Below are 12,733 nucleotides of genomic sequence, written 5' to 3'. Positions count from 1 at the left end.
TGAGGCTGAGGGTTCGAAGCCAGCCTCAGCCACTTAGCCCGGCCCCGGGAGCTTAGTGTGAACCTGTCTCAAAGAATAAAAAGGGTGGGATGTGGCTCAGTGGCTCAGTGTCCCCAGGTTCAATCTCTAGTACCAAACAGTAAAACAAGAAGGAGAAAATCCAAAACCACCCTCGGGCCCACTGAGCGCAGGCTGCCCTGCATAGTTCCTAGGTGGGTAGGAGTTGGCCACGACCAGCCACTCTGGCCTTCCAGTGGACACCTGGCAGGGTGATCCACCCTCGGAACCCAGTGGCTCAAGTCCACCCCACGACTTGGTGCAGCCCGGCCTGGACCCCAGCTTTGAAGGGGTGTGGAAGGCGGGGGCTGATGGAACCCCAGCCCTGCCGCTTCCTCCCCGTGACGCTGGGCACGGCACTCGGCCTGTCTGGGCCTGAGGTGGCCCTCGGGAAGCTGGGCAGGGTGGCGCCTGGCTCACGGAGGGCTGGGGGGGCAGAGCCTGCAGCTGCGCCCGGCGAGCCCGGGTGCCGGTGCCGTTCCTGCCGTTCTTGTCCCTCCGCTGTATCTGCCTGCCCTGCACTGAGCCCTCTGCAGGTCCCAGACCAGCTCTGCGCGTTCCTCCCTGTCCTTCATGCCTGGCTGCCTGCTTCTGGAACGTGCCCTCACCCCACGCTGACCTCCCAGAGGCTGTCCCCAGTGAGGGCAGCCTTTCTAGGCTGTCTAACTAATGACTGGTTCAGCGTGCCCAACACACCTTCCTTCTGTCACCTCCACGTTGGGAGCTTCTTGGGGACAAATGCTCATGGTTTCACATTTTCTAATCCAAAGCTCAGCACAATGCTGGTATACAGTAGGTGTTGAATAAATATCTCCTCAAATAGAAGGTTAGCCTTTTTAGACTTCATCCTCCATTTCTCTCCCCCAAATCACAATAACAAGATTTGAGAGATGCTAGCCCACACCTGTAATCCCAGCAGAGGCTGCAGCAGGAGGATTGCAAGTTCGAGGACAGCCTCAGCATCTTCGAGACGTGTCTCAAAATAGAAAACAAAAAGAGCTGGGGATGTGTCTCAGTGACGGAGTACCCCTGGGTTCAGTCCCCAGAACTAAAAAAAATAAAAATAAAGACTAGAGAGGTCTCTCAAGGTCCTGTGCAGCCTCGGGAACCTTCTTGAGAGCCTCCTGTGCAGTGTGGGGGCAGCACCACAGTCGGCAGCTGCCCGGGGTGACGTCCACCCGGCTTCCCGACCCCCGCCTGCATACTGCTCTGCCCAACTCCCCAGAGCCAGCCTCTGGCCTGCGCCAGCCTTCCCGCTTCCCCTGTGTGTCTCGGACTCCCAGCCTCCGGCCTCTCCTGCCACGCCCCTCAGAACTGGCCACGTGGATGGCTCCCTCTGGACTTAACGGCTGAAGTGCCTGTGGGTGGCCGAGCACAGGGAGGGGTCACTGGCCTCCCAAGCCAGAGTCCTTGGGGAGCAGGTTACGCCCGTCAAGCCTTCCCATCCTCTGGCAGAGCCTGTGGCAGGACGGGGTTGGGCTGTGCCAGCCACCCCGCGGGGTCTCTGCCAGGGCTTGCCCTTACGGAGTCGGTGTTGGCTGGGGTCTGCATCCCGGCGGGGCCTCGCCGACATGCACAGGTGCCATCCATTCCCGAGACAGCCCGGGCTTCTTCCCGCTGGTGGCTTACAGTTTTCTTCTGGGGCCTGGAAGCGACCCCGGCTGCAGGGCTATGGCGACGCTGCGCCTGCGCAGTCCTGGGGCGCCGATTCCTTTTCCTCTTCTCCCCGCGCTCTCCGTGCGGGGCTCTCCTTGCGGCGCTCTCGCAGCTGCGTGGCTGGCCCGTTAGCAGCACTGGTTTCTGGAGGCCTCAGCGCTTCGTGGCCTTCGCATGTGTTTTGGCAGTGCCTGCAGCGCCGCTGGCCCCGTCCCGGCCCGTCCCAGTCCCCGGGTGAAGAAACTGAGGCTGGGGGCGAGGTCAGGAGCGGGAGGGAGGAGAGGGGTCTGGCAGGGAGCCCTGGGGCGTCCACGCTGCCGTCTTGGGGAGGAGTGCGTGTGTGGGCGTGTGCTGAGAATGGCGGGAGGAGCTCAGCTGGTGGTAGAGCAGTTGCCCGGCCTGCCCAGGCCCTGGGTTCCATCTCCCCAAAGAGGGGGAGAGAGAACGTGTGAGGTTGCAAGCATTTTAAAAAGTGCGACTAAGGAAGGGTGGAGTTAGGAATGGGGCTGGGGCCCCAGCGCCGTCCACCCAGGAATGCGGGCCTTCTGCCAAGCGACCCTCTGCAGTCTTTCTGGAGCAGTTACCTCATGGGGTTATTCAAAGCGTCCTCTCTCCCAGGCCTGAAACGGAGGCTGGAGGCTCGGTGGTTTCCCAGCTGAGCTGACCCAGCACCTGCTGGGTGGGGGTGGCGAGGCCCTGCTGCCTGCTCTTCGCTCTCCCTGGCGCAGCTTTATGGCCGGCATATGGAAACTGTTTCTATTTACCCAGCAGCACCAGGAAGCCCCTGCATGCTGGGCTCCAGCAAGCGGAAACCCTGGATTCCCGCAGGGCCGTTTTGGAGGCTCCATGCAGGGCAACCAGCTGTTTGCCTGGAGAATCTGGGCCTGTTACATCAGCGTGCAGGGGCGAGGCCATCTGTGCAGACAGGTCATCCTGAGCCGCCTGGCTCCGCGTGCAGCTTGCCCGTGTTCTGAGCCAGAGTCCGGGTGGCTTTGCAGCTCAGTGCCTGTCGGCTCAGCCGTTTCTTCCTGCTCCCTCCCCCCGTCCTCCCTTGACTTCATGTTCACCTCCCTGGGCTGACCGCCTCGCCCTGGGAGGGAAGTTCAGGGCTGCCCAGATCTTCAGTGAGGGTCTGTGGGCTGAAGAGGTGTGCCCGTCCGCTCAGCTGGTTTCCCTCAACTCTGCCCAGGGCACCGAGAGTGCAGGACACACTGTTGCCCTTGGTGGACTTTCCCCGGAGGCAGTGCCGTCTTCCTTGCTGGCAGGAATGTTCCTGGCCAGCTTCCTCCAGCTCCAGAAGCCTCAAGTGGGGACGCTCCCTGCTGAAGAACCGGAGGCCACTTCCTCTGCCTGTGTGGCTGGGTGCGTCGTCTGTCCTTCCCTCTGAGTTTCCAGCCCAGCTGCCTTCTAACAAGGCTTCCTGTCGCCCTCCTGGCGGAGGCTGCAGAGCCCAGCACCCGCAGGCCCCTCCAGCGGGGCCCAGAGGGTACACCCGGCCCTCCCCTCAGTGTTCACCTGGGAGCTCTTTCCTGGCAGGGCCAGGTCAGCGAGGTCCTCCAGGGTGGATTCTGACACGGCCTCCTCTGGTCGCAGGGAGAGGGCCTGTCCCAGTCCTCAGCGGAAGCTAGAAGCCTAGTGTGCTGTGAGCACCTGGCATTTGCCCGGGGACCTCGGAACTTGTTTCTCCCCCGAAATGCAAAGCAGGCTCTGGGCTCTGGAGGAGGAGGCCGGGGCAGGACCACAGGGCAGCCCCGGGGTCTGCAGCTGCACAGGCGGAGGGCGGGGCGCGGACCCAGTGGGCCTTGTGGGCTGTAGGACAGATCGTCCTCTGGTCTTCACGGCTGTGGTGACCTGTCAGAGTCATGGGAGTCCCCTGCCTACTCTGAGGGAATCACTTGGAGGCCGGGCCCCCATCAGTCCGGGGAGCAGGACTCGTCCGTAGAACAGCGCCCCCTCTGGACGCACAGGCCCACGCAGGCCCCCACCGGGTCTGGTGCCTCCCACCCTCTCCCCTCTGACCCACCCTCTGCGCCGCCGGCTGGCTCCTGTCCAACCCCAGCTGCCCTTTCCTCTGGACGCTGCTGAGGACAGGCATGGTCTCTGCCTCGGCCTGGGAGGTGGAGCAGGTCAGAGCAGAGCGGGCAGCGGGAATGAAGCCCTGGGGGGCGACGCTGCAAGTGCTTCTGCACCCGGCTGCCCAGGCGGGCCTGCAGGGGCCGGGCCGTGGCTCCCTGCCGCCCGAGCCCTTTCTGGAATCCCTGAACATGCTGCTGGCGCACGCGCTTGCTAGAGGGGCGTTTCCGCGTCACCGTGGCTTTCTTGAGAAGCCCCTCGGGGACCCGTGGGCCCAGGCCTGTCAGCCCCTGGCGTGTGAGCATCACAGACCGGCCACCATGCTTTGCCTTCCCAGGGCTCATGGGCAGGCCAGGCTCTGTTCTGGGACGGCCCAGGGTGGAGCGGCCTGGAGCAGGGCTGGAGTCCGCACGGTCCCTCCCCTCGGCTCTCCCGCCTTCCCTGCGGGTTTTCCTTTTGAGGTTCTACCCTGAATTCCCCTGTGCAAAACCCCCTTTCCCCAGCCAGGTTTTGGAACGTGGTGTTTAAAATTCAAAGAGACCATGTGCCCCCTCGCTGGTCCCCCGCAGTCTGGGTGGTCTGCCCTCCGCCTCAGTCGCCTGCTGCCTGAGTGCTTATGGGGGCATGTGGCGTCTTCGGGGCAGGGCCTCCTAGTTCCCCGCTTCTGCACTGTGCTGGGCCTGGGGCACCACAGTGAACAAGACAGACGTCCCTGTCCCCAAGAAACTGACATTCCAGACGGGGAAACAGGCCCCCAGCTCATAAGCAGGGGACGGCCGCTGCCCAGGGAAGCACCAGGCGGTGTGGGGCTGGAGAGCGTGGTGGCCGTGTGGCTTCATGGGGAAGGCCAGGAGACAGCGCTTGGGTGGGCAGTGGGGAAGTGTGAGGAGCTGGCCACTTGAGAGTCCAGGCAGGACAGAGGAACAGGAGGCGCAAGGACCATTCGGCAGAAAGTTCCGGGCGTGTTCCAGAGTCACGGGGAGGCCGTGCAGCAGGAGGGAGGGCGAGTGGGCTGAGGTGACAGCAGGTGTCGCAGGCCTTCCGAGGGACTGTGGAACCCAGGGCTGTAGGGCTTTCCCAGGGAGGCGAGTCTGGGTAAAGGAGATGCCATCTGGCCTGGCGATTTAAGGATGTTGTGACAGTAAATGAGGTCGCCCACACTCCCCAGCACACGCTCAGAGGGTGCTCTGGCCGTGGAGCGCAGCCCAGGAGAGCAGCCAGGGAGCAGGAGAGGAGCTTGTGGAGGGGTCACTCTGGCCCGGGAGAGGCGGCTCAGGCCCAGGCACAGGGGAAGAGCCACTGAGGAGAGATCGGCATGTAGTTCTTGTACTTAATTAGATGTTAAAGTCCGATACGTATACACAGTGCGTAACGGCGAGTCCAGGCGGCCCACGTCTGGGGCTGCTCTGCAGCATCCTGGGAGAGACCACCCTCCTGACTGCCTGAGGCCCCTGCTGCCCTGGGCTTCTCTGCTGACCTCGCCGTCCCACTCAGCAACTGCAGGCCCAGGAAAATATGTCCTGACACCCACCCAGACCTCCGCCTGTCCATGAGTCCCCTGTGGCCTGCAGAGTGTATCTGGGAGCCCTGGCCAGTGGGAGTGACCGTCTGTATAAGCACCTGCCGCTTACTTGGTTTGATTTGGGGTCACGGGAAGCCAGGAGACTGGCTTTGTAATCGAGGGGCCCCATCACGCAGCAGGCACCATATCCCTTCCCTGGCCCTCAGGATCCTCATCTTTGGAAAGTTGGGGTGAATGAAGTGGTCTTTAGGATCCTTTCCAAATCAGACAGTCCTTGTGTCAGACAGTCAGCAGAAAATGCACCAGAATTTGGGCAGGGAAGCCCCATAGCTGTGTTTCTCAAACTCTGTGGACAGGGACCTATATTTTCCTAAGACACAATGAAAACACCACTTACCCTGGGGGTTTCTGAGCGGACCGATTCCTGGACCGGTCCCACCACTCTCAGACTGGCTCCCTCGGGCAGAACTCGGGGAGCCCCGACCTCGGAGTGCCGACCTTGGTCCTCAGACGCTTCGCCCTGGCAAGTTCACCACGTCTGTCTGTCTCCGTGTCGGCTGTGGCCTGGGGCTGCTGGCTGTGGCGTGTGCAGTGGTCGTGCAGGGAGGCTGTTCCGTGTGTGAAGTGCTGAGCGGCGAGAGAGGCTCCCGGGGCCAGGGCAGCAGCGTCCCTTTCAGCGGAGGCCGGGGTTTGTGGAAGGCGTGAGCAAGATCCAGGCACTGGTCAGCTCCGCAGTTTGGGGTTTCTAAGGCCCTTGTCACCGGCCTCCTTGTTGCCTCGCCATCATGCGTACCTGTGAGCACGGCCACCTCAGGTCACAAGGTCGGTGAGACCAGCTCCCCACTTGCTGGGAAGCTGCTCTGCTGATGGCGGCCTGTGGCCTCAGAGCCTCCTCTGGGGCCCCCGACGGTGGGTGCTGCTGCCTCCACCGCCTGCGCTCCTGGTCCAGGTACGGGCTGTCCCTGCAGGTACTGCTACAGTCCCTGCCCAGAGCCCCCGACTGCCCGGAGGAACAGGGAAATCATCGGTCTTACACGGTATCGCCAGAAAGAGCTGTTTCCAATTCGCAGATCGCATCTGGAATAAAACCAGTCTTCACGCACGTGGTGCGGACTGCGTCCCCTTGCCTGTGTCAACTGGTCAAAGCCAACGCTGTCATGCCCCCCTGACACCACTCCTAAGTCCTCGTTCTGCCCTTCGCAGCCCAAAGACAGTCTGTCACCGTGGCCAGCCCCGCGTGGCCTGAGGCGTGGGTGCCCGCGTACCTCTGTGATGCTGTCGCCTGGCTCAGCCCCGCGTGGCCTGAGGCGTGGGTGCCCGCGTACCTCTGTGATGCTGTCGCCTGGCTCAGCCCCGCGTGGCCTGAGGCGTGGGTGCCCGCGTACCTCTGTGATGCTGTCGCCTGGCTCAGCCCCGCGTGGCCTGAGGCGTGGGTGCCCGCGTGCCTCTGTGATGCTGTCGCCTGGCTCAGCCCCGCGTGGCCTGAGGCGTGGGTGCCCGCGTACCTCTGTGATGCTGTCGCCTGGCTCAGCCCCGCGTGGCCTGAGGCGTGGGTGCCCGCGTGCCTCTGTGATGCTGTCGCCTGGCTCAGCCCCACGTGGCCTGAGGCGTGGGTGCCCACGTACCTCTGTGATGCTGTCGCCTGGCTCAGCCCCGCGTGGCCTGAGGCGTGGGTGCCCGCGTGCCTCTGTGATGCTGTCGCCTGGCTCAGCCCCCCGCAGCGGTGCGGTCGTGGGCACATTGCTTGACCTTCCGGTTCAGTAGGACGTACCCCACGGGTCAGGTGAGGCTCACGTGACGTGAGGAGCAGGGAGCACAGAGCTGTCTGGGGCGAGGGCCGCTGCCCCATCCCAGCCCTTCCTCCCGCCTCCTGTCTCGTCTCATCTTCACTGTGCTGGGGACTGAGCCCTGAGCTACGTGTCCCCCAGGGCCTCTTCCGGGGCCCAGCTGGCCTTGGACTTGCCATCCTCCTGCCTCGCTGCCGAGCGCTCCCCTGTCCTCCATTGCTCCGTCAGTGCCCCTTGGAGGGCTCTCCCACCTGCGCACCCTGGCGGCAGAGTCAAAGCTCCGTCCAGAGCGGGCTTGTGAACTGGCCAGAAAAACAAGAGGCCCCCAACAGCAAGGAGGAACGAAGCCGCCTTTCTTTCCTGACGACAGGGTCGTCTGCATAGGAAAGCCAGTGAGGGCCACACAAGCGGCCACTGGACCTGCAGCCGAGTTCAGCAAGGCACAGGATGGACCCAAGCTGGAGACTCATCGGAGACGGCGGCAACAAGCAATTGGGATCTGAGATCAGAGAGCGACTCGTTCGTAATGGCGTCTATTGATGGATTCAGCAAACGGTGTGTGAGATCTGTTCACTGTGACCTGTGGCATCGTGAGTTCGAGACCTAACTGAGCCGAGAGGCTGCACTGTGTGTGGGTGTTTGAGGTGTCAGTTCCTCCCAATGATACAGCACAGACTCAAGCTAAGTCTTTAACTTTTACCTTTTGTAGAAATTGACCAGCAAATCCGAGGGACTAACACTGCTTCATTTTTTGGCCTGTAAAGCCACGTTGATCAAGATGTGTTGATGTGAGATCCTCACGACCTAGAACTCGGCAGAGTCTCTCAGATACAGTACCAAAGGCGTCAGCCTGTGAAATAGTAAATGGATGAATCAGCATCAGAGATCTTAAATTCAGGTTTCAGAGTGACTTTGGAAAGGCACTGTTAAAAGTCGGGAAGACGAGCCACAAGCTGGATATCCAGAATGGAGATAAGAACTCGCAGAATTTAGCAAGCTGGGAGCTGCCATCCAGCAACTCGGGGGCTGAGGTGGGGGGTCACAAGTTCAAGGCCAGCCTGGTAACTTAGCAAGGCCCTGCCTCAAGATAAAATCAAAGTAAAAGGGGGTGCAGTCAGTGGTAAAGTGCCCCCGGGTTCAATCCCCAGAGCAACGTCAACAGCAAAAAATCAGTAATAAAGTAGCCCAATAAAAAATTGAGATATCCGGACAGAAGACCCTTCAAGGAGAACGCACGAACAGCTCGCAGCTCAGCCCACGCAAGGGGCTCGGCCTCAGTGCTCTGGGGAAGCACAGAGGTAAGTGCTGGACGGAAGGGCAGTTCCGGGCGCTGCGCCCTCTAGAGAGCTCAGCAGTGGGAAGCTGACCCTGGCGTCGGTGGGGACGCGGGGAGCCCGACTCTCAGCACCGCTGTGGGAATGCAAACCGTCACCGCCCTTCTGGGAAGCGTGGGCTTCAGCTCTTCCCCTCGGTGTTTAGTTACCCAAAAGAAATGGCAGCTCTCGTCCACACAGCCAGGCTCGGGAAGGCCAAGAGCAGCTTCATCTGAAGTAGCCCCAAACCGGCCTGTGTCCAGATAGGCCGGTGGGTCCCCGTGGCCCAGTCCCCCCACAGAGCAGGACTCGGCGATGCAGCCGCGCACCTCTGATCCGCGCACGTGCAGTTGAGGAATCGTCTAGTGAAGGACAAGGCCAGGGAAGGGGAGCACCCTGCGATTCCCGGTGCAGACCCCGCACTCCGAGCGGCAGGAGGCAGGTCCTTGGTTCCTGGGGACGGCTGCGCAGGGACAGGCGGGGTGATGGATGTGTCACCTTGATCACAGTGGTGGTTTCCCAGGAACGTGCACGGGTCCGGGCGCGTGAGATTGCGGCTCGGTGGTAGAGGTTTGCCTGGCTCCTGCCGGGCCCTGGTCCACCCTGCACTGCAAAGAAAAGTGTCATTACATACGTGAGTCGTATTGCGTGTTAATAAACGTGTCAGCTTTATCGTGTGCTGTCAAATGAGTGAGTGGCAGTGTCAGTCACACTTCTGCACGATCGTTTTTAAATGCGGCTGGAGGAGGACTGCAGCCGGCCCAGCCGGTCGCCCCTGCCTGGCAGTCCCAGGTCAGAAAGGCCCTGGGCGATCTAGCAGCCGAGGATGCCGTGTCCTCCTGCCACCTCCCGCCGCCTCTGCGGATCTCAGCATCCACACTTGATTACTCCTCTTCCTACAGGTGTGTCATGTGGGGTGTGGATTTCGGGAAACCAAATTTTCATCCTAGATTCACTTCTTCCCAATAAATTCACAGGCTAAGAGCCATTTCCTGGGCCCTGGTTTACCACGAGTCTCTGGAGGCTCCAGATTCTTGCGATAAGTTCAACTCAAACATATTCAGATAGGTCCTCATCGCCTCCCACTGTGAGGGTCAGGGACCCTGGGGCGCAGCCCATGTCCTCTCCTAGTTGTTCCATGGCTGATTTCCATCTTGGGCAGCCAGAGGAGGGAACAGCCCCTCCCTCTGCCTTGGCCTGGGAAGAGAGCCCAGCACAGCCCTTCCTGGGTGGTGGGGGTCAGTGCCAAGCAAGGAGGGGACCAGGCCCAGGTCACCTCCCTGGGAACCAGGGCAGCTCAGCCAGAGCAAGGCGGGTGGACACAGGGCAGGCAGAGGGTGTTCCCCAGAGCGTGGCCGCAGGCGTGGGGAGGAGGCCTCATGCCCGCCTGCCTCGCACCGGGGCACAGCCAGCCCTCTAGGTGTTTGAGGAAGCAGAGTCCCAACAAAAGTCGACAGAAACGGTGCCGAGGCTGGCCTCACCGCCCCGCGGGCGACCCTCCCGGTTTCCCTGTGACCATCAGTAGGTGCGGGTCTTTTCTGGCGTCCTCCTCTGAGGGCGGGCACGCCGTGGGCCCCCTTGTCCAGCTCTGCTCACTTAGGAGGAAACAGATGGGCCACCAGCCCCCTGGTGCCCGTAGTCCTTAGCGCGCAGGACAGCGCCCTGTGAGCGGCGGCCCCTGCCCCAGGCCTGCTCTCTCACTGCTCCTCCTCCCGTGCAGATGGGGGCAGCCACGCCAGCCACGACGTCCCGACCCCCAGCCTGGTCTCCGGCGGAGAGAGCTCCCCCTCCGGCCCCTCTGGACACAACTGGGAGATGAATTACCAAGAGGCAGCGATCTACCTCCAGGTGAGTGTCTCCTGGCCAGCCTGAGCGCGGGTGGGGAGCCAGGTTCCCGACACTGCCCGCCGGGCGTCCTGAACTTCGCACCGTAGCAGGGGCTTGTCAGCGTCGTGCTGGGAACTTGGAATCTTTTTCTTTCCCATTTAACACGATGCACTCACATCTGCTGTTTCACACTTGGTTTCTGTTTGTTTGGTTTTTGGAAAAAAAATTTTTTTTCTGTAAAAGTAATACATGCTTGTCATAATAAATTGAGGGATGAGGAGGAAGTGAAGAAACATTCACCCAAGGCAGTCCTTATTGACCTGCATGTTAAAAAATATACACAACCAGTCTCACTGGCTCCTACCTGTGAACCCAGCAACTCAGGAGGCTGAAGCAGGAGGATTGCAAGTTCAAGGCCAGCCTCTGCAACTTAGCAAGATCCCGTTTCAAAATAAAAAATAAGGGCTGGGGATGAATCTCAGTGGTAAAGAGCCCCTGGGTTCAATCCCTAGTCCTCCCCCCCCCCCGCAAAATAAATAAACAAAAACCAAGCCAGGCACGTTGGTGTATACTTGTGGTCCCAGCTTCTCAGGAGGCTGAGGCAGGAGGCCCACTGGAGCCCAGATGTTCAAGGCCAGTCTGGACAACATAGCAAGACTCCATATGCAACACCATTAAGATGAATGTACGTTTCCTAAAACGATTCCGAGGTCGTGTGGCGTCTGGTTGTGTCATCTGCTTTTCTTGGTCAGGGATGGAAGCAGGAGCTAGTGCAGGCGAGGCAGGTGCTGTGCGCCCAGCCACACCCTAGCCCTAGCCTGCTTTTGTATTTTATAATAACACGCAGCACAAGCTTTTCCTCCTGTTGTGACCCTGGTGTAAATGCCATTCCAGTGACTTTGGACCACATGGCCAGTTGGCTGCTGGGACAGTGCAGGGTGTCTCCCTCGATCCGCGTTCCCTGATCACAGACGCCCCGGGTGCTGCGTCCCGCTCCCCGGGGTGCAGGCTGCTCTACTGGCTAAGGCTCCCAGGGACGGGTGCCTGGGTGGGAGCAGTCCTTTCCTGGGCCCTCCCGAGCCAGCAGGCGACCTGCCCCTCGGGCCAGCCCTGCGTTTCCTCGTCACTGAGGTTTCAGCGTCTGGTGCCCTTCGGGGAGGCCTTGGGTGGAGAAGTAGAATTCCCTTCATGGGTCTGATGGCTGTCCCTCACCGTGCTCCCTTGGAGCAGGTCTCCACTGCAGGATTTGTTAAAGATCTGGTTAGATCCAGGTGTCCCTGTTGTGGTCACTGCCTGCAGCGTCTCCCGGGTGGCGCAGTGGCCCACCCTCTCCCCAGCAGGTGCCTTTGGTTCAGGCGAAGCGACGGGAACGGCGCAGGGACGTGTCCGCCAGCTCGGTGTGCCTGTTCCGGCCCTGGTCACCTCACGCACTTCTCCGAGGTTGGAGAAGACCGTGGGAGAGGTCAGGGCCCAGAATCAGACCCAGGACTCGGCACCTGACAGTGCTTCCTCCCCAAGCAGGCGAGGGCCTTGGTGACCAAACGCGGGCCTGTGGGGACGCTGTCGTCCTCACAACAGCACGCCAGGCTGGCACCGCCGCCTCCCGCCTTACAGGTGTGGCCACTGAGGTTGACGCTGAGTGATGTCCAGGGCCACCCCGCTGCAGGTCGACCATGGGCCGGGCGGGGCCCAGTGGAGCTCGGCACTTGTCCCTGGTCTGCCCGCACGGAGCCTGGGCCACTGTCTGCCAGCGACGTCCCTCCTGTGAGGTGCGGCACTGGTTCTGTAACTGGCCACGTTGTATCTGCTTGAAAATGGCCCGTGCTTGTGGACTAGGGTTGCGGGGCGCCAGGCTACCGTGACCACTTTATATGAAATGACACTTACGTGTCCCCGACGGCCACGCACCTGGAATGCCGCGCCTCGCGAGCAGGGTGCTGAGCTCCACCTTGCAAATCGCGTGTTGTTTGAATCCTTTCACCGAGACGTGCCTGGGTTTTTAAGAAACGAGTGCGAGCAGGCTGGGTCCCGAGAGCCACGCGGCGCTGTCTCTGGAGGTGTCTGGCTGGCGTCAGGTGGCGTCCTGCTTCCGCCTGCGGCCGAGCTGCAGCAAGGCCCCTGCCTCTCCTCCCTCGTTCCAGCTCGTGCCTCACCCTCGGGAGCCCAGCGCTTGTCTCTGTGTGGACTTGAGCCCGCCTGGAGGGCCGTCCCACCGGCCTTGCTGACGTGACCTCACGTGGTTCACAAACAGCCGGCAGGAAGCATGCCCGGTGTCGTCCTGCCCGTGGATCAGAGCCCAGCCCCACGGGCAGGGTTTCCCGTCTGCGCTGGTGGAGACCGCGTCCCCGTCTCCTGCGTGGCCCCTCCAGGTTCTGGAGTTCAAATCTGAGCCTCCGGGCAGGGCCCTCCCCTAGCCAGGCCTGCTCCCTGCCTTCTGTTGGAAGAAATTGCGCAAGAATCGCATTTTTAAAGTAACTCAACTTCTGGCCACTGTGTGT

The 12,733-nt window shown here is 61.4% G+C and overlaps 1 protein-coding gene across 2 annotated transcripts in view; it reads left to right on the top strand.

Moving 5' to 3' along the window:
* Nucleotides 1–12,733, top strand: part of Tpcn1 (two pore segment channel 1) — a 54,063-nt gene that overhangs the window by 15,913 nt on the left and 25,417 nt on the right. For both annotated transcript variants that reach the window (XM_047560413.1, XM_047560412.1), the window contains exon 3: nucleotides 10,129–10,256. In XM_047560413.1, coding sequence (XP_047416369.1) covers nucleotides 10,129–10,256 — 128 coding nt within the window. The remainder of the gene's footprint in view (nucleotides 1–10,128; nucleotides 10,257–12,733) is intronic.

Source organism: Sciurus carolinensis, chromosome 8 (assembly GCF_902686445.1).
Source record: "Sciurus carolinensis chromosome 8, mSciCar1.2, whole genome shotgun sequence".
NCBI classification, from domain to species: domain Eukaryota; kingdom Metazoa; phylum Chordata; class Mammalia; order Rodentia; family Sciuridae; genus Sciurus; species Sciurus carolinensis.
Note: the sequence above shows the minus strand (reverse complement) of the source record. Positions and strands in the feature narration are given on the sequence as shown.